The 23,722-nt window shown below is 43.2% G+C and overlaps 1 protein-coding gene across 4 annotated transcripts in view; it reads right to left on the minus strand.

The window, feature by feature from the left end:
• Positions 1-23,404, minus strand: part of GDAP1L1 (ganglioside induced differentiation associated protein 1 like 1) — a 58,722-nt gene extending 35,318 nt beyond the window's left edge. For 3 of the 4 annotated variants that reach the window (XM_054981029.1, XM_054981030.1, XM_054981025.1), the window contains exons 1-2: positions 23,225-23,404; positions 1,659-1,851 (exon numbers count right to left, since the gene is read on the minus strand). In XM_054981029.1, coding sequence (XP_054837004.1) covers positions 1,659-1,851; positions 23,225-23,404 — 373 coding nt within the window. Of the gene's footprint in view, positions 1-1,658; positions 1,852-15,210; positions 15,220-23,224 lie in introns of all 4 variants that reach the window. The other variant, XM_054981026.1, reaches the window with a different exon arrangement.
• Between the last annotated feature and the right edge of the window lie 318 nt (positions 23,405-23,722).

Raw genomic sequence — 23,722 nt, forward strand, 5'->3', positions numbered from 1 at the left:
TTGTATGCTGCCTCCATCAGGGCCACCCAGGTGGCTAACAGTTAACATCATTATAAAAACAATTAATAAAAAACACCAATCAGAACCAAAACTAAAACACGTATCAAAAGTACATAAAACAGCAAGGAAACATAGGGGTCGGATCACTGGGAGAAGGGAGAAATGTCTCTGTTTTTACTCTGCAGTGGTCAGGAGGATCTGTGTTTGTGAGTAGGAGTGTTGACAGGCCGGGAGGAAAAATGTTCTCCTTTAAAAGAGGCTTAATGTGTAGAAATTGGCAGCTGAAGCTTTTCATAGCATGAAGGTAAATAACATCCAAGTAAGTAAGTAAGTAACAGCCCATCAAGCCTCTGTTAAAGGAGGGGACTTTTTCTCCAGGCAGCTGACAACCTTGTTTGCGTGATAAATTTGGGTGCTTCTCTCGGGGTCACAATGATAAAGTATTTGGGGGGCAGGGGGAGGTTCCTGGGGAAAGCAGAAGTCAGGAGAAGGATTAAGTGATTCTTTCTTTTGGCCCTTTTGAATGGCAAACTGCGTCCTCACTAGAACAGTTCTGCAGCAAAGGAGCTGCTTTTGGGCTTCACCATCATGTTATAGATGCAGAGGAGTTAGCCGTGTTAGTCTGTGGTAGTAAATACAAAAAGAGTCCAGTAGTACCTTTAAGACTAACCAATTTTATTGTAGCATAAGCTTTCGAGAATCAAGTTCTCTTCGTCAGATGCATGATACAGAGACTGGTCAAATATAGAAGAGGAGGGAGGAGAAGGGGAGGAGAGAGAAGAGGCAATTACATATACTAGCAAAGGAATGTTTTGGTTGCACCCTCCCCCCCCCCAATTGCCTCTTCTCTCTCCTCCCCTTCTCCTCCCTCCTCTTCTATATTTGACCAGTCTCTGTATCATGCATTTGACGAAGAGAACGTGATTCTCGAAAGCTTATGCTACAATAAAATTGGTTAGTCTTAAAGATGCTACTGGACTCTTTTTGATTTTACTATCATGTTATGTGCAGTTGGGCACTGAGGCAGCTATGGCCATAATGTTTATGAAATGATAAGTTATCTTGAGATCTAATGCACAAAATCAAAGGAACAAATGAAAATCTAGGAAGTGGAGGTCTCCAGAACTGAACTGGATCTGCAGAAGTCCCCTTCCCAACTTGACTTTTCAAACAAACAGCACTTGGCCAAAGGCCTTAAAAAATAAAATCTTGTCGCCCTGCTTATTTGTTAACGGGCAAAATTAAATCGATAAAACATTAGTTGATTGATTTGTGAGGCCAAATTTCAACCATTAGAGCTGAGAGTTAATGGCACATTAGAAAATGAATACACCCAAAGCAGTTTCACTTCCAGTGTGTGACTGTAATAGGGAATTAAAAAGGGAAATGTTCAATATGGTTTTTTAACAGATAGCTTTGGTTTATAACCTACAATCCTGTCAATATCATAAAAAAGTCATCTATGCAAATTTATTTACAGCGGTTAACCTTCTGCATTTTAAACTGATTACTCAATGACCTTATTTAATTCATTGGCAGCCCTGCTTACAAACTCTTCTCTACTTTCCTTATCTATTCACATAACGGAAAAGGGACTCGGGGCTGAAGATTCCTCCCTAGACCCCTGCCTGTGACAGGCTCCAGATGTCTCATCTTACCTCCTATGAAGTTCTTTTCCATGTAATCAATGATCTGATTGTAGTCACTGATAATGTTGTCTCCATGAATGATCACAGGCACCTCTTCCCCAAGATTGAGCCGCATGAACCAGGGCTCTTTGTGCTCGGTCAGTGGCATGCTAACGTCCCGTTCGTCACATGGTAACCCCTTTTCTGCAATGACCAGCCGGACCTGGAGCAAGACATAAATGAAGAGATGACTCAGCACTGCTTTCCAACCTCAAAAAAGCATGCACTACATAAGTTACACTTGTGTGACCATTTTGTGCATTATCTTTATCGTTATCGTTATCATTATTTAGCACGTCAGATACTTCCTAATATTGCAACATGGCCCTGAAATTCCTTTAGTTCATATCACCTTTATGTAAATTACACCTGTGCACAGGGTACGGTTCCCAACCCAACCTAGGCAAATGCTGGGAGATTTGGGGGGAGCAGCTGGGGAAGGTAGAGTTTGGGGCAGGCAGTTCTGGGCAACACTCTAGAATTTCCTCTAATCTCTCTTGTAAAGATCATAGAGACTAGAGGAAATCCCCAGAGCATCACTATGGAGGCCACTTTTCTCCCACTCCTGATTTTTTTTGAGGATGGGAGCTTGGGGTTGGGGGTTGAGAATTAAGAAAAAAGACAGCTAAAGGAATCACAATAGACTAAGGATTATAAATGTATGATAGTGCAAAGAAAGTAGGTAGAGAGAACTTTTTCTCCCTCTTCCTTAATACTAAAATTCACAGTGACATGATTTAAACCAACTGGCAAACTAAAATATTTTTTCACACAATGTTAAGTTCATACATGGAGATCACTGCTACAGGATTTGATGATTGCCATTAGCTTATCTCTTAAAAGGACTAGAGAGCCGAATGGGGAAAAAGTCTATCAACAGCTATTAGCCACAATTACTAAATGGGACCTCCATGGTCAGAAGCAGTATACCTTCAATGACCAATTTGTTGGCAACAATGAAGGAGGGCTTTGCCTTCATGCCCTGTTTGAGAGCTTCCCAGAATGATCTAGTTAGTTTCTGTGGGAAACAGAAAGCTGGATTACATTGAGTTTAGCCTGATCGAGCAGTACTTTTCTTATGGAGTAATAGCAGATAAATTGTGTCATTTATGCTTCTATATGGTGTTATCATAGTAAAGTTAAAAAGATGTTTAATACATATTCATGTGAATTATATTTTCTAACTAAAAGCGAACAAGTAACAGTGAGATCTAAGTTTTCCAGGTCTCTTGACTCCCCCGGCAGGAACCTGGGACTTACCCTGCCTTGTCCTGGGTCTTTTTCTTTATGCGTGCATGCGCATGCTATGCACTCCCGACTTGCATGATGACGTCATTTCCATGAAATGACATCATCATGTGGGTCAAAGGTGGCTGCGCAGGGCAAAGGGCGTTCCCCTGCACTCCTCGAGTGGCACAATTCGGCCTGAAACAGGCCCGTTATGGGGTGCTGCAGGGTGTGATTTGGGCCACTGTGGCTGCAGGAGTGTGCCGCACCACCGGGGGGGCGCCCTGGGGAGCAGGCCCCCCACCAGTCAAGTAAGTGAGCACGGGGGAGAGAAGAGTGGGAGCAGGGGATCCCCCGCCCTAGGCGGGGGAATGGCAGCCCTAGTGAGATACAATGGCCAGTACACGGCCCTGGTAGGACTGGTTTTTCCCATCTGATTCTCTTCCTTCAGCCTCCTGTGAAGGCCAAAAAACGGATACTGGGTGTTGAACAAAAAAGCCACACAACATGAACAGCTATAGTGAGGAGGCGGAAGTGAGTAAAATCCCCTTGCACTGCCTCTTGCATCAGCAGAGCCTCTTGAACTGGGGAAATGCCACTGGCAGAAGAAACAGGAGGGACAATTTCATCCATTTCCACCTCCTCACTGCAGCTGTCCACATTGAGTCATTCCTGGCTTCACCCACTTTCTAAAAACACCACTTGGGGGGATCGCTGATGTATAGAATCTAACCCAACCTCAGCTCGTTAGGCAATACAGAAAATTAGAATCCTTATGAAGTTAGCAATATTCAGATTCTTCTGGTAGTAGGGAGAATCTTAGACTAGAGACAAATAATTTCTTTAAAGAGAATTTCAAGGGGATTAAGAAAAAAATTGCTTCATAAATTGTATCCAGGAATAGGCAGAAAGTAGACTAAAATCCACTAGTGAACTTGTGGCCAGTTTCTATTGAACCACCTAAATATTCACTGGTGGTGACCAGAATTCTTATTGGTTTGTTCCAGCAAGGCACTTCCTACATTCTTAAGCAGGGCTTTTTTTCTGGGAAAAGAGGTGGTGGAACTCAGTGGGTTGCCAGCACAGGAGGCAACTCTTGGTGGGAGGTGGTGCCCCTAGTACCACATGCGCACATGCAAACTGCACGCACGCTCCCAGGACTGCACAATGACGTCACTTTGGGTCAGCTGGAACAAGGGGGGAGTTTTTTAAAGTTTAAATCACCCTCAGCGCAAATGGTCACATGGCTGGTGGCCAGCACTGCTGGAGTGGCGCGGAGGGCAATCTAAACTCCCCCCTGTCTGGATATCAGGGGGTGGGGCCACCAGCCATGTGACCATTTTCAAGAGGTTCCGGAACTCCGTTCCACCGCGTTCCAGCTGAAAAAAAGCCCCGTTCTTAAGCAATGGAGTGAATACAGGATCAAGTTAACTATGGTGAGGATTGTGAGAATAATTTCTTGCTTTTGAAATTTAAAACTTTGGAATTCCAACTTTCGAAAGGAATTCTAATTTTAAAAATAGACCTCACGTGTATGTATAAAACTTGAAACAAGCTACACTAAAGTTAGGATTTTTGTCGTTATCATATTTATGTTAAATAATCACAATAGAAATAATATTGTTACAAACCCTGTAAAGTTGGAATAGCAACCCTCTTATTGTTACTGAAAATACTGAAAAATTAAAATTAAAAAATAGACCTCACAAGGCTTTTACCATGCACACAGACTTCTTTTGTTTTGCTGTGATGCTGCATTTGTGACTTTTTGAAACAACACAATAACCTGCAAAACTCATTGCCCAGAGAAGTAAGCGGACAATGGTATACCTCACAAGTAGTAAACCCTGCTCCAGTTCTCAGAAAATACAAATATATCCATCTTAACTCTCAGCTTTTGCTAGCAGCAGGCTTGTCTTCTATAGCCAAATAGCAAAAACCACAAGAGATCATCAGATAACAAAAGTCATATGGCTTTTAACCGCACAGTTCAATCACAGCTAGCTTGACAAGATTCTCCCAGCGGTCACCCTTTATTTAACCTCTGTGCCATCTCTGATGTGTCCCGTGCATGGCACACTCAGTATTCAGCTCTGGCCCCGTTAATTTGATTTGTCCACTACAATGCAGGCACAGAACAGGACAATGGCCAGTCACTGCCCACGCTGACCACACAAGACCTGCACTGAGTTGCAGCCACACTAAATTGACAATTTCTGCTGATTTCCCCCTTCCTGCTGCAGACCCCCCCATGTCATTCCCTGCCCCCCCCCCCAGGAGCAGCATTTAATGGAGATCTATGGGCTGCATGGGGGGGGGGGGGGAAGGTAGGAAAGTTCCATTCTGCCACTGGGAGATTTACAGTGCAATCCTAAGCAGAGTGACTCCAGTCTAAGTCAATTGAAATCAGTGGGCTTAGACTGGAGTAACTCTGCTTAGGATTGCACTTTTAGTCTGAATCCAACCCACTCCATCCACCTAATCCATGTATGTTTGAAAAAAACCAGGTAGCATGGCAATGCATGCAGATCATACTTAAATTCACAAGCGGAATACCAAAGGATTGTAATTTTAGCATAAAACTACTACTTCTCTGTCCTCCAAACCCACTCATGAAACCCCCTTCTTCAAATGTCTTTCTGCCACAAGCTCACCTTATCTGCTCATTCACCACCATGGGACTCTCTACCTAACCTATCCATGCTATTTATGACAGATGTCTGATCTCTCTTCCACTCCTGTCTATCTTGTTAGTGGAGACTGAAAGACTTTTGAATAGGGGGACTGTCTCTCTTCTGTGTTCAGCATAGCACCTGGCACTACATTACAAGTATAAATAGCAGTAAAAAGGAAGTAATGCTGTGGATGTTACTGGTTCAAGTCCAAATTCTCTTCATATATAAAAATATAATATCAAGGAGGCTAGCTAAAATCCTTTTCCTTAGGGTGCTGCAATATGCAATGTTGAGGGTTCTGTGAATGTTTCCCCCCCATATTTTTTCTTTAAAACCAGATGCATGGGAGACTGACTTCAGTTGGGATATGGTGTAAGAGAAGAAGGTTTTAAACCTTTCTCTCATACTATCTTCTTCATCTGAGCTGCCCTTTGCTCCACTGCAGCAAGTGTAGAGGTTCTAATACAGATGGGGCAAACAGTGACTCCCTGGGGCCATATCAGTTGAGGAAAACAAAGTGTGGGGAGGTTTCCTAGTACCCTTGTGCTGGTTGGAACTGAGCCACCACATTCTCTGTTCACAGAAATTCCAGTATCTCATCTAGTTGAGCTGATAATAAGACAGCAGAAATTGGAGCAGAAATTGGGTGGGGGGGGATTTAAATGTGCAGTCTACCTGAATTTTGCAAGGGCAGAGTTCCAAGAAGGCTCTCCCACATCATTTTACTGTATGTGGCCCAAAATGCAGTAAATGTGAGTTTGTGGCTGCCTCCACAAACTGAGTTTTCCGCAGATGAGACGTGCTGTGAATTGAATTACAGAGAGCAAGTACCCTATTGAGGTCTCCAGACATGCTCTGTTTACATGCCTTCCCCACAACAAAGGGACTGGCCCAGTCAGTTCTCTGTGGTGGTGTTTTCATCGAGTAGCAGTATGTCCCTGTTTGCTAGCTTGAGCTGCCAAAAGCGACACGGGCGGATTTCATCCCTCACACTTCTGGGTGATTAGACTGATGGTTTCATCACTAGATAATTTAACTATTGGACTGTGAGGGGGGGGGGGCATTGCGTTTGGCTCAGCCAGGCCTCAGTTCTCTCCAGCAGGTGCTGGGATCTGCTGAGACAGGAAAGACGCATGGCGTGCATTCCTTCACCGCCCACGCTGTTCAGCAGCTTTTCTGGTAGGGAGCACGACTCGGCTGCCTTGGCCAGCTTTGCCTTTCTCGCTGGAAATAGAGAGAGCCGCTTGGTGAAAGAAACTACCAAGAGCAAGGAAAGCTCTTGGTGACATTACACTAATAGTCAGTACATTATCTAGCAGTTGGCTGAAGCTACAGGGAAGGATGTCTTCTCACATTACCAGATAGAAGTTGCTTTTCCGTAGACGTCCCTATGGCTGCAGTTAGATCACGCCATGTGAGGATGATCAGGGTTGGCCCTGGATCAAGTGGTCCCCCAGGTGAACAGCATTGCCAGCACTCACGCCTCTCCATTCTTCCAACTTTTGAATACCTTATTGTTGATTGTATTTGTAGCCCATGCACAATTTGGGTGCATGATTTATCCAAGCAATATAAAAGAAGATACATTTGCATGCTAGGATCTGTAAATCTGTGTTTCTTCACGCCACAAAACAGCAAATAAAAGCAAGAGTGTTTCCTCTAAACAGAGAGAAGTGTTTTAATCTTAAAATACCTGAAATGCACAAACACGAAGACACAAGCAGACACCAATGTTGAAGGGATCAGTGTTAAAGTACTATAAGTAGGTGACACCCTCAGACTGCCAACCCTTTTAGTTTGTACAAGTTGTTTCAGTACACAGACAAGCCTGGTAGTCACTGGGTCTGTTTGCCCCTAAATCCACCCGTGATGATGTTCCTACCTAAATTGCTGTATGCTCACGTAGTGTAGTGGCATGACCATAGCCAGCTGTCCTTTTCAGCTGGGCTGCAATATTCCTGTGGCTCGGTGATTTCTCCATAATTAATCAAACTTTCTATAAGCTTGTCATCTCTCTCTCTCTCTCTCTCTCTCTCTCTCTCTCTCTCTCTGCCTGCCTGCCTGCCTGCCTGCCTATATCCTGCCTCTCCTCATGCTTCAAAGCGGCCTAATCTGATTATGTGTGTTGCACTGTATATGAATGGTTAACTTCAGAACACATTGATTAAGAGCTGTCTTTTTTTTTTTAGTTTAAGAACTTTTGCTTGTTCATAACACCATCTTCCTTAAACAAATAATGACTTCCTTACTCTGCCCCCTACTGTCCCATGGCTAAGTGGTAGAGCCTCTGCCTCAGAATATCCAGTGCCATCCCCAGCATTTCTAGTTAAAAGGACCAAGTAGTAGGTGGGGCAAAAGACCTTCACCTGAGACCCTAGAGAGCCACTTCCTGTCAGAGTGGGCAATACTGACCTTGATGGACTGATGGTCTGTCTTGGTATAAGGCAGCCGCATGTGTTCTAAACATCCGACCATGCTCGAAGTACCAAAACAACAAAAAGAGAATTTGTTTGAAGACCAGTTAGGAAGAAAAACTGATTGTCATCTTAAAAAGTCAACCTTGATCTTGAGGGAAAGGTGGATAGGCAGAACTGGGGAGGTCAGGTGGGTGGAAATTGGATTACTTTGGTGGACCACTATTTTTTAAAAAACAGAAATGTCCTCATTTTTTAAAACACACTCATTCTGTAAACTGTAAAATCATGCCTGGAAGAAAGGAAAGACAGCAGCTGTTTTAAGAAAGGACCTTGGGTGGGATGGAATAAACACTCCAGGTGGGATGGAATACACAGAGATGTAAGTGGGCCACAAATGCTGGATGAGTTTTCCAGTATGTTTACATGGAGTAAGTTACATAAAGCATATTGTCACAGGCTATGACCTACACAGCAGAATCATGGAGTTTTGTGTGATTCGCAGCCCATGTGGTGTAGTGGTGAGTGTATCAGATTCAGGCTGGGGAGGTCAGTGTTTGAAAGCTCACAGCCATAAAGCTCACTCTTTCCCTCAGCCTCACTTAACTTTGTTAGGATGTTGTGAGGATAAAATGGGAGAGACCCACGTATGCCACCTGAAGTCCTTGGAGGAAGGACAGGATAAAAACAAAATGGATGATAGCAAGAGTCCAGCAGCACCTATAAGACTAACAAAATTTGTGAAAGGGTATATAGCTGAAGAAGTGAGCTGTGGCTCATGAAAGCTCACACCCTGCCACAAATTTTGTTAGCCTTATAGGTGCTATTGGACTCTTGCTCTTTTCTACAGCTACAGGCAGACTAACACAGCTACCCATCTTGATCTATCAAAATGGATGATGTTATTTTTGAAGAAATCAGTTTATTTAGCATTTATGTAATTAATTCCAGGTGTTAAAAAACACTTCTTAGAGCATTGTGCGAATGCAGTCCTGGGTCTACTGCAATAATTGTATTTTATCACACAATACTAGAGGTAAATGTTGATTTAGTATTTTACCTAAAATCATTCTAGCACTTAATAATAGACTATATTATATTAAGACATTTTCTCCTCTCCCCTTCTTCTTTTGTTACAGCTCTCGATAAAACACCGGGAGCATTTCATGATTGGTTTCTATATGTGTGGGTGTGTTTGATTATAAATTGTTTATAATTGACCACTGAGGAAGGCCTTAGGGCCGAAACACGTCTGGTCGGGTTTTTTTACTGTATCTTGGTCTATTTGTTTTGGTCATTGCACTGTACCATCATCTGTACCTTGAGATGTTTTAGCAAGTTTTAGCATATACATGTAGCCTGCCATTCAGGCCTTATGTTTTAAACTTGTTTTTAATCTGCATTTGTGCACTTTCATAATCAATATTTTCTAATATATCAAAATAAAACTGAATCCAATGACGATATGCAAGACACTGTCTTTTTTTTTTTTTTTTTTAACACTACAGACTATCACAAGGAAAGGGGAGAGGGAAGGGACAAAGGGGGGTGGAAAAAGAAAAAGGGGGGGAATGAACTACAAACACTAAACACTACACTTCAATGTTTCCCTTCATACTGTCATAATACAAAAATAGCTCCATAGAATAATGATGGAGTGGTTAATCATACAGAGAATAAACATTTCAAAATCTGATTAAACTTTCCTCCCCCTTCTAGGTCCCGGACGCAATTCTCTCTGTGCAACTGCTGTTGCGATGCTCTCCTCCTCCCCCCCCCCTCCGGCTCCTCCTTTTCTTCGTTCTTGGTGCAGCAGAGTTCTGGGTTTTTATTCTCAAAATCCTTTAGTTGATCTTCTGATAATATCTTATAGGCCTGATCTTTATATCTGAACCATATTCCTTCCGGGAATAACCATTTGTACTTTATTCCATGGTCCCTCAGAAGAGCTGCAAACTTTTTATATTTAAAACGCCGTTTCCGGACTAGAAATGGAACGTCCTTCAAAATCTTGACTTTCAAACCCATAAAGTCCAAATCCGCATTGTATGAGTTATATAGGATGGTGTCCCGAATCTTTTTAGATAAAAAGTCAATAATGATCTCACGAGGCAACTGTCGCTTTGTTGCATATTTTGAAGAAGCCCGACGGACCTCCAAAATGGCGCTTTTAACCTCTTCTTTAGTCGTCCTCGCGGGTGTCGCCAGTAGTTCCGAGACCAAATCCCACAGATCCTCATTTTCCTCCTCTTTCACGTTTTGGAGACGCAAAATTGTCTGCGTTCGTTCCACCTGTAGCCCGATCAGCTGGTTCTCCACCAACTTCAACTCCTTTTTTGTAGCCTTCACAAGTGACGCACTTTCCAGAGCAGACTTTTCTGCCCCCCCCGCTGCTGCCTTAATGGTTTTCACCTCGCTTTCAATTAAGCCCACCCTTTGATCAGTTTCGTTCAGCTTGTCAACAAAGGGTTTTATGGCTTCCACCACCGCCCTGCGCACCAACTCTTCGAGCGACTCCCCCTTCAAGGTAGCCGAGATTGACTTACCGAGAGCGGGACTTTGCTTCTTTGCTGCCATTTTGGGGGGGGGGGCGCCGACAAAATTCTGGAACTCAACGAAGGGGAAGAGCGAGTCTTCTTCAGATCAACCTCTCCTTCACAAACGCTTGTAGAACAGAAGGGATTCGCTTGTTTACAGGCTTCCGCCTGTTTCTTTTACTTGCCGTTTCTCGTTGCCCGGCGGCACTCGAGGCGCCGCGCACATCTGCCAGCCTCCATAGGGACAAACGGGCAATTCCCCCCCCGCATTGGTTTCGGGGAGTTCTTCCCGCCGCGTCCCGGACCCTGGCTCCCTCCCTGGGAGTCCTGGGGGCTAATCCTTGCAGATCAGCCGCCCGGTCAGGGTGCCCGGTCGTTTCCTCCCGGACCAGCCGAGAGGAGCGTCCGGCATGGCTGAGAAAACGAAACCGAATCCGATATGCAAGACACTGTCAATGGCGAAAATACATGAAACCTGGTGAGCTTCATAAAAAAAATTCCACCAGGTTTCACGAATCAGACCAGTGATTAGAGCTTGCCAGGTGCCCACTGGGGGGGGCAGGCAAACTCCTGGCAATTTGCCCCTCTGCCTGTAGATCACTGGCAACTGGCGGAAGGTGGCAAGCCACCAAGTGATCACTCGCCACCGCCAGGCAAACCAAGCAAAAGTGTGGCGTGTGTGCCCACATTTGATAGTCAACCCAGGAGTCTGAGGTAAAAAATCTTACACTTAAAGCATTCTTGGCAGAAGAATGCTTTGCATCTTTTTTGCTTGAAATCTACAGCGGTGAAGATTCTCCAACCTGAATACTGCTTGTTGCCAGCCACTTGATTAGGTGGGGCTGACTTTTAAAAAACGCACTCAGTAAGTCTCATTTCATTCCGCCCCCTCACATTGAGCGCTGCAGCAAAAGCCGTGTTTCAGTGCTCCTCATTTCTGGGAGCTCTCAAAGCACACAGAACATGGGCCAATTAATAGAGGTTGAAATTACAGATAATGAATTGAAAGACATGAGCCTGCAAACAATCTGGGCAGAGTGCTTTTCGTACAAACTCATCGCTGGTGGCTTCAAAACAACGGTGTCTGTTTCATGAAGTGCTCGATCACCTGCGCTAGCCACAAAAGCTTTTGGCAACAGGCAAGTTCATGAGGAGCTGGGGAGGAGGCAATTTGGATAGTGACTATGGTGCTGTGGTTTAATCCTTCCTGACCCCATCATTTTCCCATTAGAAATTGGCTGCCCTTCACGAACTATTGTTATCTTCCCATCCTGGAATGGCCTGGAGACCACTGCAAGATCAGAAATCTTCTCTTATCATTGGCATTCCTGTCATTCCCATTTCCGTTGGCACTGTCAGCTAGAGGGGCAGGAAAGCATGATCGGAGTATGCCTCTGACCTTTTCAGGTGGGTAGCCATGTTGGTCTGTAGTAGAAGAAAAAGATTCTGGTCCAGGAGCATCTTAAAGACCAGCCAGATTTTCAGGATCTGAGCTTTTGAAAGTCAAAGCTCCCTTTAAGGTGCTACTCAGACCTTTGGGTTCTTTAATACTCTAGATTTCGGCCAAGCTGTTTCAGTTCTGCCTCGTCTCCCACTTTGAGAAAAACCACCTGTTATGTAGGACAGCTATAACTGGACTTTCTCACAACTTTTCTGCAAGCACAGCTGAAGCCCAAGGTGGGTAATTGTCAAGGGTTCCAAGCCCCTCTGGCCCGGCCCAGCTAAGGGGAAGAGCCACAAGCTGCCTGGAAGGCCTTTTTCAAACAGCACACAAATTACAAAACAGGCAAGAGGAGAAAGTCTCACTCTTGCCTAGGTAGGCTACCACCAGCTCTCCTATCTATCCCAAGGCTGAGGACTCAGGGAGCAAAGCTCCAGAGCCTATTAGGGAATTAACCAAACAGAAATCTGCTTTGCAAGGGTGGTTTGCAAGCAGAGGTCTCAACACAAAGCACTGTTATGGAAGGTGGTTCTCGAGCACACACAGGGTGAGTTCAACAAAGATTTTATAGCTTTGAGGCTTCAGAGTCACAATAACCCACACAGGGTAAAAATACAATTGTTTATTAATCAGTGTGCAAGGTTATCACAAAGCACAAGACAAAATAATAATAATAATAATAATAATAATAATAATAATAATAATAATAACAACAACAACAACATTCGATTTATATACCGCCCTTCAGGACAACTTAATACCCACTCAGAGCGGTTTACAAAGTATATCATTATTATCCCTACAACAAAACACCCTGTGAGGTGGGTGGAGCTGAGAAAGCTCCAGAGAACTGTTACTAGCCCAAGGTCACCCAGCTGGCTTCAAGAGGAGGAGTGGAGAATCAAACCCGGCTCTCCAGATTGGAGTCCCATGATCTTAATCACTATACCAAACTGGCTGTGAGAACAAAAAAAAGCTATAGCTGTTAGCACTACATACCACAGTAATTCCTTAGGAGGCAAAACAAGTTGATCTCAAAGATGTAGCAATCAAAGTCTCTGGTCAAGAGCCCACAAAGTCAAGAAGCAATCTCAAAGTGGGGAGCCTCAGTCCCTCTCACAAAATGAGCCAGAAGCAGAACAAAGGGGCAAGGGCAGTTGTCTGTTGCTGACACCCACCACAAGCTCAGACTCCATTTTTAGTAGCCAATTTATGCTAGTTGAGGCCAGAGTAGCTCAGGCCTGACAGCCGATCTGGTCACAACTTGCCAACATCACCTGAGAAATAGGAGTCTAGTGCAAAAGGGAAGCGTGTCAAGTCTGCAGCTCTTGGTACATGACCCAAATCCACAGGTATGAATTTGATTGCCAATTAACTCACAAAAAAAAGTTCAGCTATGGTGGCTCGACTTAACACCAGCTAGAACAGCTTGCCTTATCTCAAGGACAGAAGCTAAAGTAGCTTGCTGCTAGCAAGAGACGAAGAGGCCTCTCAAGGGGGGAGAATTTCTCTTAGAAATGAAGCCTCTGAACTAACTCTCAAGAAATGACTTCTCACACAAACTGAACATAGCATTTTTTTCTTCACAGTAACAAATTCCCCTTGGTGGTTTGGTTTGTACACTGACTGTACCTTCTTCTGAAGGAATTATGACATTCCAATTGTCTGTCACCTGCGCCTTGGTAACTTACACATTAGGGGTTGAACCCAGGGATCTGCAGTATGGTACAAGGACTGCAGATCCTTCCTGTGTCCCCTCCCTCCCAACAGTCTTTTCTGACCCCAGGAAAGTTGATTCCTGGGACTGCAGGATCCAAATGTGCTAACAACCATGCAGGTTCTAGGGCTGCCCTGATGGGAGACATCGGGACACTTCTGAATCTTTCCCATGGCTGGATGGGATTGCTGGTGGAAAGAACACGGGAAAGATCTGCAATCATCTGTACCTAACTGCTGATAGATCACTGGATCCAATCCAATATCATTGTAATGCATGCTAACTGTGGTGGCCTTTGAAAATCACTCAGGCATAACTGTTAGTAATGATCACTGTGGCAAAATTGTGAACTGGCACTGGGTCTGAGTGCATAATGCTGATGCTCAGATAGTAGCTTCACCAGCTTCAAACTGGATTTCCAGGCAAAACTCAAAGTCCTTTTGACTTATAATGCCTTAAATGATCTTGGACTGGAGTATCTAAAACATCCCTTTGCCCTAGAGAAGCCTATATAAAATGCTTAGATTTATCATCTGAACAGCTGCTCCATGCATTGACCCCTGACAGAATTTAGATTGGAAACCACTAGGGGCAGGAATTTCTCACTGGTGGCAATCTGTCCATCTGACCCCCCCTCCCCCATACTTCAGAGATGTCAAAACTGTTCCACATAAGAGAACTTTTGATGAAGAGAATGGCTGATTCCGCACACGTTGGATAATGCACTTTCAATGCACTTTATCAATCGTTTGAGGTGGATTTTTTGTTCCGCACATGAAAAAATTTGTTCCAAATGATCTATAAAGAGGATTGGAAGTGCATTATCCAATGTGTGTGGAATCACTACATGATAGGTTGTTGTATGCTGCTTGTTTATATTTTAATTTCTTATGGTTGCTATAGAATTAGACTGGGGCAGTTTTACTCTGCTATTTGGTGTAGTGGTTAAGAGCAGCAGGACTCTAATCTGAAGAAACGGGTTTGATTCCCCACTCCTCCACTTGAAGCCAGCTGGGTGACCTTGAGTCAATCACAGCTCTTCCAGAGCTGTCTCAGCCCCACCCACCTCACAGGGTGATTGTTGTGGGGATAATAATAACATACTTCGTAAACTCCTCTGAGTGGGTGTTAAGTTGTCCTGAAGGGCAGTATATAAATCTATTATTATTATTATTATTATTATTATTATATTAAATCTATTGTTTTGTGGGACTGTTTTGCTTTTGTGTTTATGCTTGACAGGTATTTTTTCAATGTTGTTTGGTTGGATGGCTTGTTGAGGTGGAAGAGCAGTATAGAAACAGATTAATTAATTATTCTCCACAAAAAAACCCTCCCCCCAGCCCTACATAATACAACAGTCCAGCACAACACTAACTTGTTGTCATCTCGTATAACCAATGAAACATATCCAGGCCTAACCTAATTCACCAAACCATAATAGAAAAATTAATGATGGGTGAATTCCCTACAGCTGAAGTAACAATCAGGTTACTAATTATGAGAGGCACTGTCAAACGCTGAAGGGAGAAAAAGACTTTTATCAAGAGTTCTAAATTGCCTCACAGTTGTTTCTGTGCATGTGTGTGGGAAGGCAGTGTGGTGCCTAGGAGACTGTGTGACATTTCCCTTCCTTCTATGTATATTGTGTATCATGACACCTTTCCCCATGACTATCTGCATGCACTTCTTCCATATATATCACTATAGATCCCCTGATGGAGACAGAGGTATTGAGGTAGATGCTACCCATATCCTACCACTCCTCTGAGCAAAGTTTGAAGCCTTCTGCCAGCCAAAGGAGATTTCCTTCAAAATAAGGGGCTCTTCCATTGGAAGTAGAGCCTCTTAAGATGGAGGATGTTTCCGTAGGCTGAAGGAAGGATCCTTGGAGAATAGTTGGATCAACCCCACTAGATATATGGAGCATCTTCAGGTATTATATTTGGTCCACTTTAGTCCCCTTTACAACAATGTCAAGAGAGTTTCAGCAACTCAGGACTTTCATTAAGTCCAAGTAAGGAGTTGAAATAATCACCTTTTGAGTATGTACATGTACCAACTTTCAATTTTAGCCTTGGCTACTTAGTCTGATGAATGCTTACCATGTAGGCAAAAAAGCAGCCCATAAGCCTGAAATACATCTCCTGTTATTATAATCTCTTAGCTGTAATTTCAGAATTGACTTCCCCAAGATGTGGCCATAGCCAGTGCTTAGATGGCTTTAACAGGGGATTAGATAAAATCATTAAGGTTTGGACTGGCTTTTAGTATGAACGCTAAATGATCTTACCTGTTCAGGAGCGGTGTACCTCTGAATGCCCGTTTCTGAGTGATAAAAGGTTACGGCTGTTGCTTTCATGCTCTGTTTCTGAGAGTCTCTCTACACAAACATCTGACATGGGAAGAACATGTGTCGGGAGATGTAATGTTAGCACACGGGCACATGGGCATGTGCGCGCGCACACACAAACAGAGTTTCTGTTGCTCTCTTCACGGTGTTTTGCTAAGTTTAACCTTTGCCTGATACTTCTCCACAGTACCTCTTTTTGCATATCCTTTTCATCCACCTTTCCTTAGCCACCACTTTGGGCTGTTCTCTGTCCATCCAGCCTTCAAGATTCTGTGACATCACAGCAACTCAACAAATTGTTTAGCGCTTAGTCAGTTTATTCTGAAGTCAGCCCTCTTCAAGCTGCTCCTCTCCTCCACACTAAGGGATTTCTAACATGTGTGTTGAGGCCCCCTTAGTAGTCATAGAACATAACATTGTTCTTAAGGAAGGAAATTAAGTTTTCCTGAACTCCCCTCACCCATTCCTGTCAATATCATATAACCAATTTTGACCTTAGGCCTTGTGTGAGACCTTTCCTTTAAATCATTCTGTGGTACCATTGCAGCTTAGCCAGTGACTGGAAGGGAGGCTGTATTACTTATCACTTGAGCTTGTTCTATCCAGTCTCTCTTCCCTTTATTCTGCGTTCTCCTCCATCAGTCCTAATAATGATCAGATCCTTCCTCAGGTCTGCCCGAAAGCAGTACTTTAACTTTTGCCTTCCTGCCATTCTCTGCTCTTCACTTCTTCCTTTTGGTCTGGTTTGTTCTCACATCCATCACATGCAGGGCCCAGTACTTACTTTCAGCCTCCCCCACCCTTCCAATTCCTGTTCTCCTTCTCTCCAAGCCTCCACAGCTCTTCTCTGTGCTTATGTGGCATCACAGGAGTTCAGTCAGTGGTTAGAAGGGAGCTCACAGCTAGCATCTTTCTTATTACCTTAATCTCAAAATAAATAAAGTAAACAGAATAAAGTAACAGAAAAACGCACAAGTTTTTCTGATATGAAACTGTAGTGAGAGAAGAGATGGAGTCTTGGACTAGAGGTTAGGTGCTGAATACTGAGCTCTTCAAATGAAAATTCAATCATAATAATATTATTTTGTAATCAACAGCCATGGTTACTATACTTCAGAGTATCAGAAGCTGAACCTGAGGAACTTTGGGAAGGATGAATTTATTGAGTGTGTGGGTGTAAGTGGGGTTTATGTGTACTTAATATTTTACCACTTATTACACGGCTTTTATGTTACATCTGAATAGTACTGCTGATTAGTAGTATTGCTGATGGGAATAGATGCAAAAGGAAAGTCCAAAGCTGTGTGTCGCATATAATAGGAACATGAAATGTGAGAAGTCTGAATCAAGGTAAACTCAAAATCATAAAATAAGAAATGCAACATCTAAACACTGTAATCCTGGGTGTAAGTGAACTAAAATGGACTGGATTAGGGTATTTTCAGTCAGAAAATTACAAAATGCTTCATTCCAGAAATGACCAACTCAGAAGAAACGGTGTTGCTCTAATAGCGAGGCAAGTTGTAGCACGAGCAATCATGAGCTATATTGTGAAATCTGACTGAATAATATCAATCAGACTTCATGGAAGGCCGATCAACATTACTGTCATTCAAGTTTATATCCCAGCTACAAATGCTGAAGAGGAAGAAATTAAAAACTTTTACACAAATATACAAGAAGAAATTGAACATGTATCTACACAAAATGGGCACATGTGATGGGAGGGCATGGCTGCCCATGCTGGGAGAGACAACATCACTTTGATTAATGGCTGGAGATGCAACTTCATCTAAATAATGCTCTTGAAGAATTTTAAGACCATGTAAAGAACAGATTTGCATCACTAAATTTAATTGATTGTGAACTGAGAGAACTGTGGGCTGAAACCAGAGACACTGTAAAGAAGAATGTGCAAAGACTATTCCTGTAGCCAAAAGAAAAGAGAACATTCAATGGATGACTGATGAATTTGCTAAAGATAGGCAAGATGTGAAAGTGAAAGATGACAGAAATAGAATAGAATTCTAAATGCAGATTTCAATAAATTGCATGCAGAGACAAAGAGAACTATAAAGAATGCAAAAACAATAGAAGAGAACAATAATAAATGAAGAACAAGTGATCTGTTCCACAAGATCCAGGAAATCAAAGAGAAATTCAGACCAGGGCTGGGGATGCTGAAAGATCCACGCAGAAATACAGTATCCAATCAGGACAAGATAAAGAAAAGATGGAAACAATAAAGAGATCCTTCAAAGAAGAATCTTTTGATGAAGAACCTGTAGTTTTAGAAAGTGGAGTGAAAGCCGTACTCAAAGAAATAAGGGGAAACAAATCACCAGGAATAGATGGTATACCAACAGAGGTTCAGAAACTTAGCCCCTCAAAAACAAAAATATGTCAACAAATATGGAAAATAAAACAATGAACCACAGACTGGAAATGCTCAATCTACATTCCAGTTTCAAAAAAAGGAGATGCTAAAGATTGCACCAACTATCAGACCATTGCACTAATTTCTCACACAAGCAAAGTGATGCTCAAAATTCTACGACAGAGACTCTTACTATATATGGAACGAGAAGTGCCAGATGTTCAAGCAGGATTCAGAAAAGGAAGAGGTACTAGAGATCATATTTCAAATTAACAATAGCGAATGGAGCACACCAGTGAATTCAGAAGGGAATCTGCCTGTGTTTTATAGATTATAACAAAGTTTTTGATTGCGCGGATCATGAAAAACTATGGATGGTGTTAAAAGAAACAGGTGTGCCACAACATCTAATTGTTTTGATGTTGAACCTGTAGACTGGACAAGAGGCTACTGTTAGAACAGAATATGGGGAGATAGAATGGTTTCCAATTGGCAAAGGTGTCAGACAATCTGTTAAACCTATATGTACAACATATTGTAAGAAAACCTGGATTTGATTTAGAAGAAGTTGGAGTGAAAATTGGCAGAAGGAACGTTAATTATTTGAGATATATAGATGATACAATATTAATGGCAGACAATAGTGAAGACTTGAAATGACTACTGGTGAAGATTAAAGGAGAAAGTGCCAAAGCAGGATTACAGCTGAACATCAAGAAGACAACAACTACCAAGGAATGACACAATTATAATGCTGACAATGAAGAAATTGAAATTGTTAACAATTTTTTATTCCTTGGCTCGATCATCAACCAAAAAGGAGGGTGTAACCAAAAAATCAGGAGACTGAGACTTGGAAGGGCAGCCATGAAGAAACTAGGTAAAGTCCTTAAGGATAAGGATGTGCCACTGGGGACCAAGATTAAGATAATCCACACTGTGGCATTCTCCATTACTGTGTATATGTGAAAACTGGACAGTGAAGAAAGTTGACAGGAAGGCAATTGATTCATTTGAAATGGTAGGCTGAAAGAGAGTTTTGCGGATACTATGAATGGCCAAAAAGACAAATAAGGGGGTTCTAGATCAAATCAAGTCTGAATTCTCCCTAGGAGCAAAAATGATGGAACTGATACTATTGTACTTTGGTCACATCACGAGGAGACAAGACTCATTGGAAAAGGCAATGACACTAGGAAAAGTGGAAGGAAAAGAGGAAGACCCAAAATTAAATGGCTTGATTCAATAAAGGAAATCACAGCCTCAGGTGTATAAGATCTGAGCAGGGCTGTTAATGATAGGACATTTCGGAGGTCTTTCATTCATAGGGCCACCGTTAGTCAGACGTGATCTGACAGTACTTATTATACATACACAGTACTGGTGTGCATGTTCTGGTATTACAATAAAAATGGGGTTGGATCCTACACAAAATTTCCACAAATGAAAGGAATTTCTACCAGCAGAGCAAGATTTCTCTGCCATCACCCTTTCTCTCCGCAGCCCCAAATGACCCCAGATATGCTGCTCCTGTGGGACAGGGTACCCCCAAGAATAGCATGAGAAAAGAGCCAGAGGTTTGCTGTGGAAGGGAGGAATCAGTGAAAATGCCCCCTTTGGTCAGTGGAAAAATTCCAGTGGAAAATGTAAGATAAGGAGAGGCCTCTGAAAATAATCTATGTACTAAGGCAGAATCTCCAATGGCCAGATATTTTTAAGATATTGGTGTATGTCCACTAGATATGACAGAGCTCAAAACACAGACAGCAGAGAAGACCAAAATGTATCATGTGAGGTGGCCACAAGACACGGAGCTGATTTTGCAAAGTACATTTTGTAGTACATGCTGTGCTTTGCTTGCAAACACAGCCCACTTCACAATAAAAGACTCAGCCCTGGACTATATGAAGTGGCAATGGTAAAAATGTCAGTACATACACTAGGGCCTTTGACAGCTATACTGGACTCTCTAGACCTAGGTGGTGTATTCTCCACCTACAGGTTGCTGGGTTTAATGGCTGGAGCTGCAAGTTAGAGCATGAAATACAGTGGGCAGAATGGGTATTGGGTAAAGGTGGAAGGCCAAGCTCCCCATGTTTTTGCCAAGCGTTGCCAGTCCAGATACTTCATGCTGCCTTCCAGTTGCAAGGGCTGAAGTTATACAGCCCTATTGCCTTCTGTGTCCAAAGAAGTCTCTGAAGCTGAAGAATGCAACATCTCTGGTAGTTTACTAGGCAGGCTCCCAAACCTCAGACTATACAGTTCTGGAGCCATGCCTTGGATTCCCTGATAAAAGGAGCATTTTGGACCATATGCAAAATGCCTCTCCTTCACTATAAGTAACCTCAACTAGCACCCGTGCATCCAGGGACAGGGGGAAGGGAATTTTGGGGCAAAGGGCATCATAAGTAGTAATCTTATTTCTTTCTGACAAAAATGAGTGTCAGTGTAAGAGTGCTGGATGAGGATCTGGGTGAACCAGATTCGATTTCCCACTCTGCCACGGAAGCTCGCTGGGTGACCTTGGGCCAGTCATACAATCTCAGCATAACCTACCTCACAGGGTTGTTGTGAGGATAAAATGGAGGACAGGAGAATTATGGACGATGCTTTGGGTCCCCTTTGGGGAGAAAGCTGGGGTACAAAGGATGTAAATAAATAAATGCCTTGCCCCCAATCTGAAATACTCTACGCAAACTGAATTCCTCACTCAGGGTTTGTGATTGCAGGTCATTTTAGTAAAGAATTCCCGTCTCACTGAGGAAACACCTGTAAGGACATGTCAAGGCTTTGTTTTAGCCCAATTTATCTCTGGTATAATCCATTATGAACAGTGGACTCGACTCCTTTGCTTGCAGAATTCCTCTCTATTAAACAAAGAAGAGTGGCACACTCATTGAATGCTCTGGCCATGGTACTGAACAAAGGGTAAAAACGCCAGTTCTGCCAGTCACTGTGGAATCGTGATAGAATTTTTTTCAGGTATGTCAGCACCTAGCTGTACATGCTCTGCTTTCTGCATGCACCAGACTTCCTGAACAAGAAAGGACACACCTATAAAATAAATACCTGTTTTTTCTGTCTGGAAGAAGCGAATCCTAAAATAATAATAATACCTAGCATTTATATAGATCTTGCAGAATTCAAAGCCCTGCCAACACATTTGTAGTCATCCTTACAACATCACTGTAAGGTAGGCCAGTATTATCATTCCACATTGCAGATGGGGGTGGGAAAGTCTGGTAGAGTGGTGGGCTACTCTAAGGCTTCCTTGTGATCCCAGGGCAGAGGCAAAATTTGAACCAGCTTATTTTCTTAGCCACTCTACACTATGCCAAACTGTGAAATATTCTGTGTATGTCAGGATTTGATCTCTGAACCTTATGCTAATAAACAGCAATAGTAACTGTTGGCATATGGAAATTCTAACCTGAAAGGCACTATTTCTTTTTGCCAAAATGAGCATTTTCCCAGTGCTGCATTTATGCATTTTAGTCCAGTATTTCTTCAAGAAGTCAATGCAATGCATACCTTGCAAGGCAGTGAGAATCCTGCTTTCTTTGAAAGCAATTTTAAAAATGCTTATCAAACTAGATTGGTTTGCAGTGGAGATTAGTGCGCTGCCACTTTAACTGGTTCAATGTGCTGCCTATAGAGACCCATCAGTTCTGGCAGAGGTGGGGCTAGCACTGGACTAGTTGTAGAACAGCATGTATGAGTGGTTAGTTAACTGTTTCCTTCCCAGGCAAAGGCAGAGAGAAAGACATCAAAGAAGCCCCCTGGAGGGAGAGTATCATGCAAGAAAAGAAGAGAAAGAGGGTGGGTGGGGATGAGAGAGAGGAGACACCAGTTTATATGACAGGCAGAGCTGTGCTGTGTGAATGTGGAACAAGTTACTTTAGCCACTAATCTTAAAGGAACAACCCTACTCCATTGGCTTCTTTGTGTGTGTAGGAGGGGTGGGTGGGGAGGCACACTTCCACCCACAGTTTTCTGGAGGAGAGATTATTCGACTTCCAGAGGAAATGCAAGGGCCTTATTCCTTGAAGAAGCCTGTCCATTCATTTTCACCCCTATGCATAATTCAGCTCCCATATATAATGAATGCAAAGAGAAATAGCAGGTGCTGAGTACATCTGCCTATGAAAAATAAGGCCAATGTCTATGCCTACCCAGGTGATGGAGCATTCAGAAATTAGGGGGAGGGGGGAGAGGGATTCCATTTGTTTTCAGTTCAAAGCAAAAAGCTAAACACACAGCCCCTATGGACAGACTTCAGAATCCAGGAAACAGGATTTGGGTTCCAATACTGCAGTCTCAGAAGTGAATGGGTTGTTTGGTACAGTTCTGACACATACATGCAGCCCTCCTCCACAATATATATTCAGGAACTAAGATCCATTGTACGTTTCCATGCCAGCCTTCCTCCATTATTATGAGCTAAATATTTCAGGTTTCTTTTTTGGATGCTTCTCTCCCCCTCCCCAATTCATTGAAGATTTCAAATAATCAAACAGAAGCATCGCACAATCTGAAAATCTGTCCCCACACCAGATGGAGACAGACAGCACTCCCCTCCCCCTGCTCCAAGCCAAATACTGTTGAAATTGCTGAAATGCAGACATAAAACACACCTCTGTTCCAACACCCTGCCTCCAGCCTTCTCCCCTGGGCATCCCCCAAGGGGAAAAACAACCTGCTTTTGTCTACAGCCTCAAATTCTCCATTTCCAGGAATGCTGCACGCGATCATATTGGCTGACATTCCTCCCTTCTGAATCCAGTTAAGTGCTTACCTTCTGTGAACTGAATGACTGGGTCCAGTGATACAAAACCAGACTGTCCTTGGAGCGGAAAGCAGGGTGTGCCGGGTCCTGGTTTTCCTCTGTCTCCATGGATTTGCCGGCATCATTCTCCAGGGCTGAAATGGGCCACCAGCTGCAGTTGGTGGGAGTAACATTGTTAGGAGTCGCCATGACAGCCCGAGATTATGGAAGAACAGCAGAAAGAAAGAGCTGCAGCCACTGTACTATCGAAGCATCACATGGGCTCATGGAAACAGCATCCTTACCGGAGCCAAAGGGCTTGAATTTCATTACTCACTCCAGATTGGCACAGGGAGACCAGGGCAGCAGGATCAGCAGCAGCATCTGGTATGGGAAAAGAGGCAGGGGTGTATCTGCGTGTGCTAAATCACAACCCATTTACAACCACGGCAAGGTTGCAACTGAGGCTCGCTGCTGCACTGCTCGTGCATTGTTCCAATCACAGACACAACAGACAGTCTGTGTTGC

Source organism: Eublepharis macularius, chromosome 5 (genome assembly GCF_028583425.1).
Source record: "Eublepharis macularius isolate TG4126 chromosome 5, MPM_Emac_v1.0, whole genome shotgun sequence".
Classification (NCBI taxonomy): Eukaryota; Metazoa; Chordata; class Lepidosauria; order Squamata; family Eublepharidae; genus Eublepharis; species Eublepharis macularius.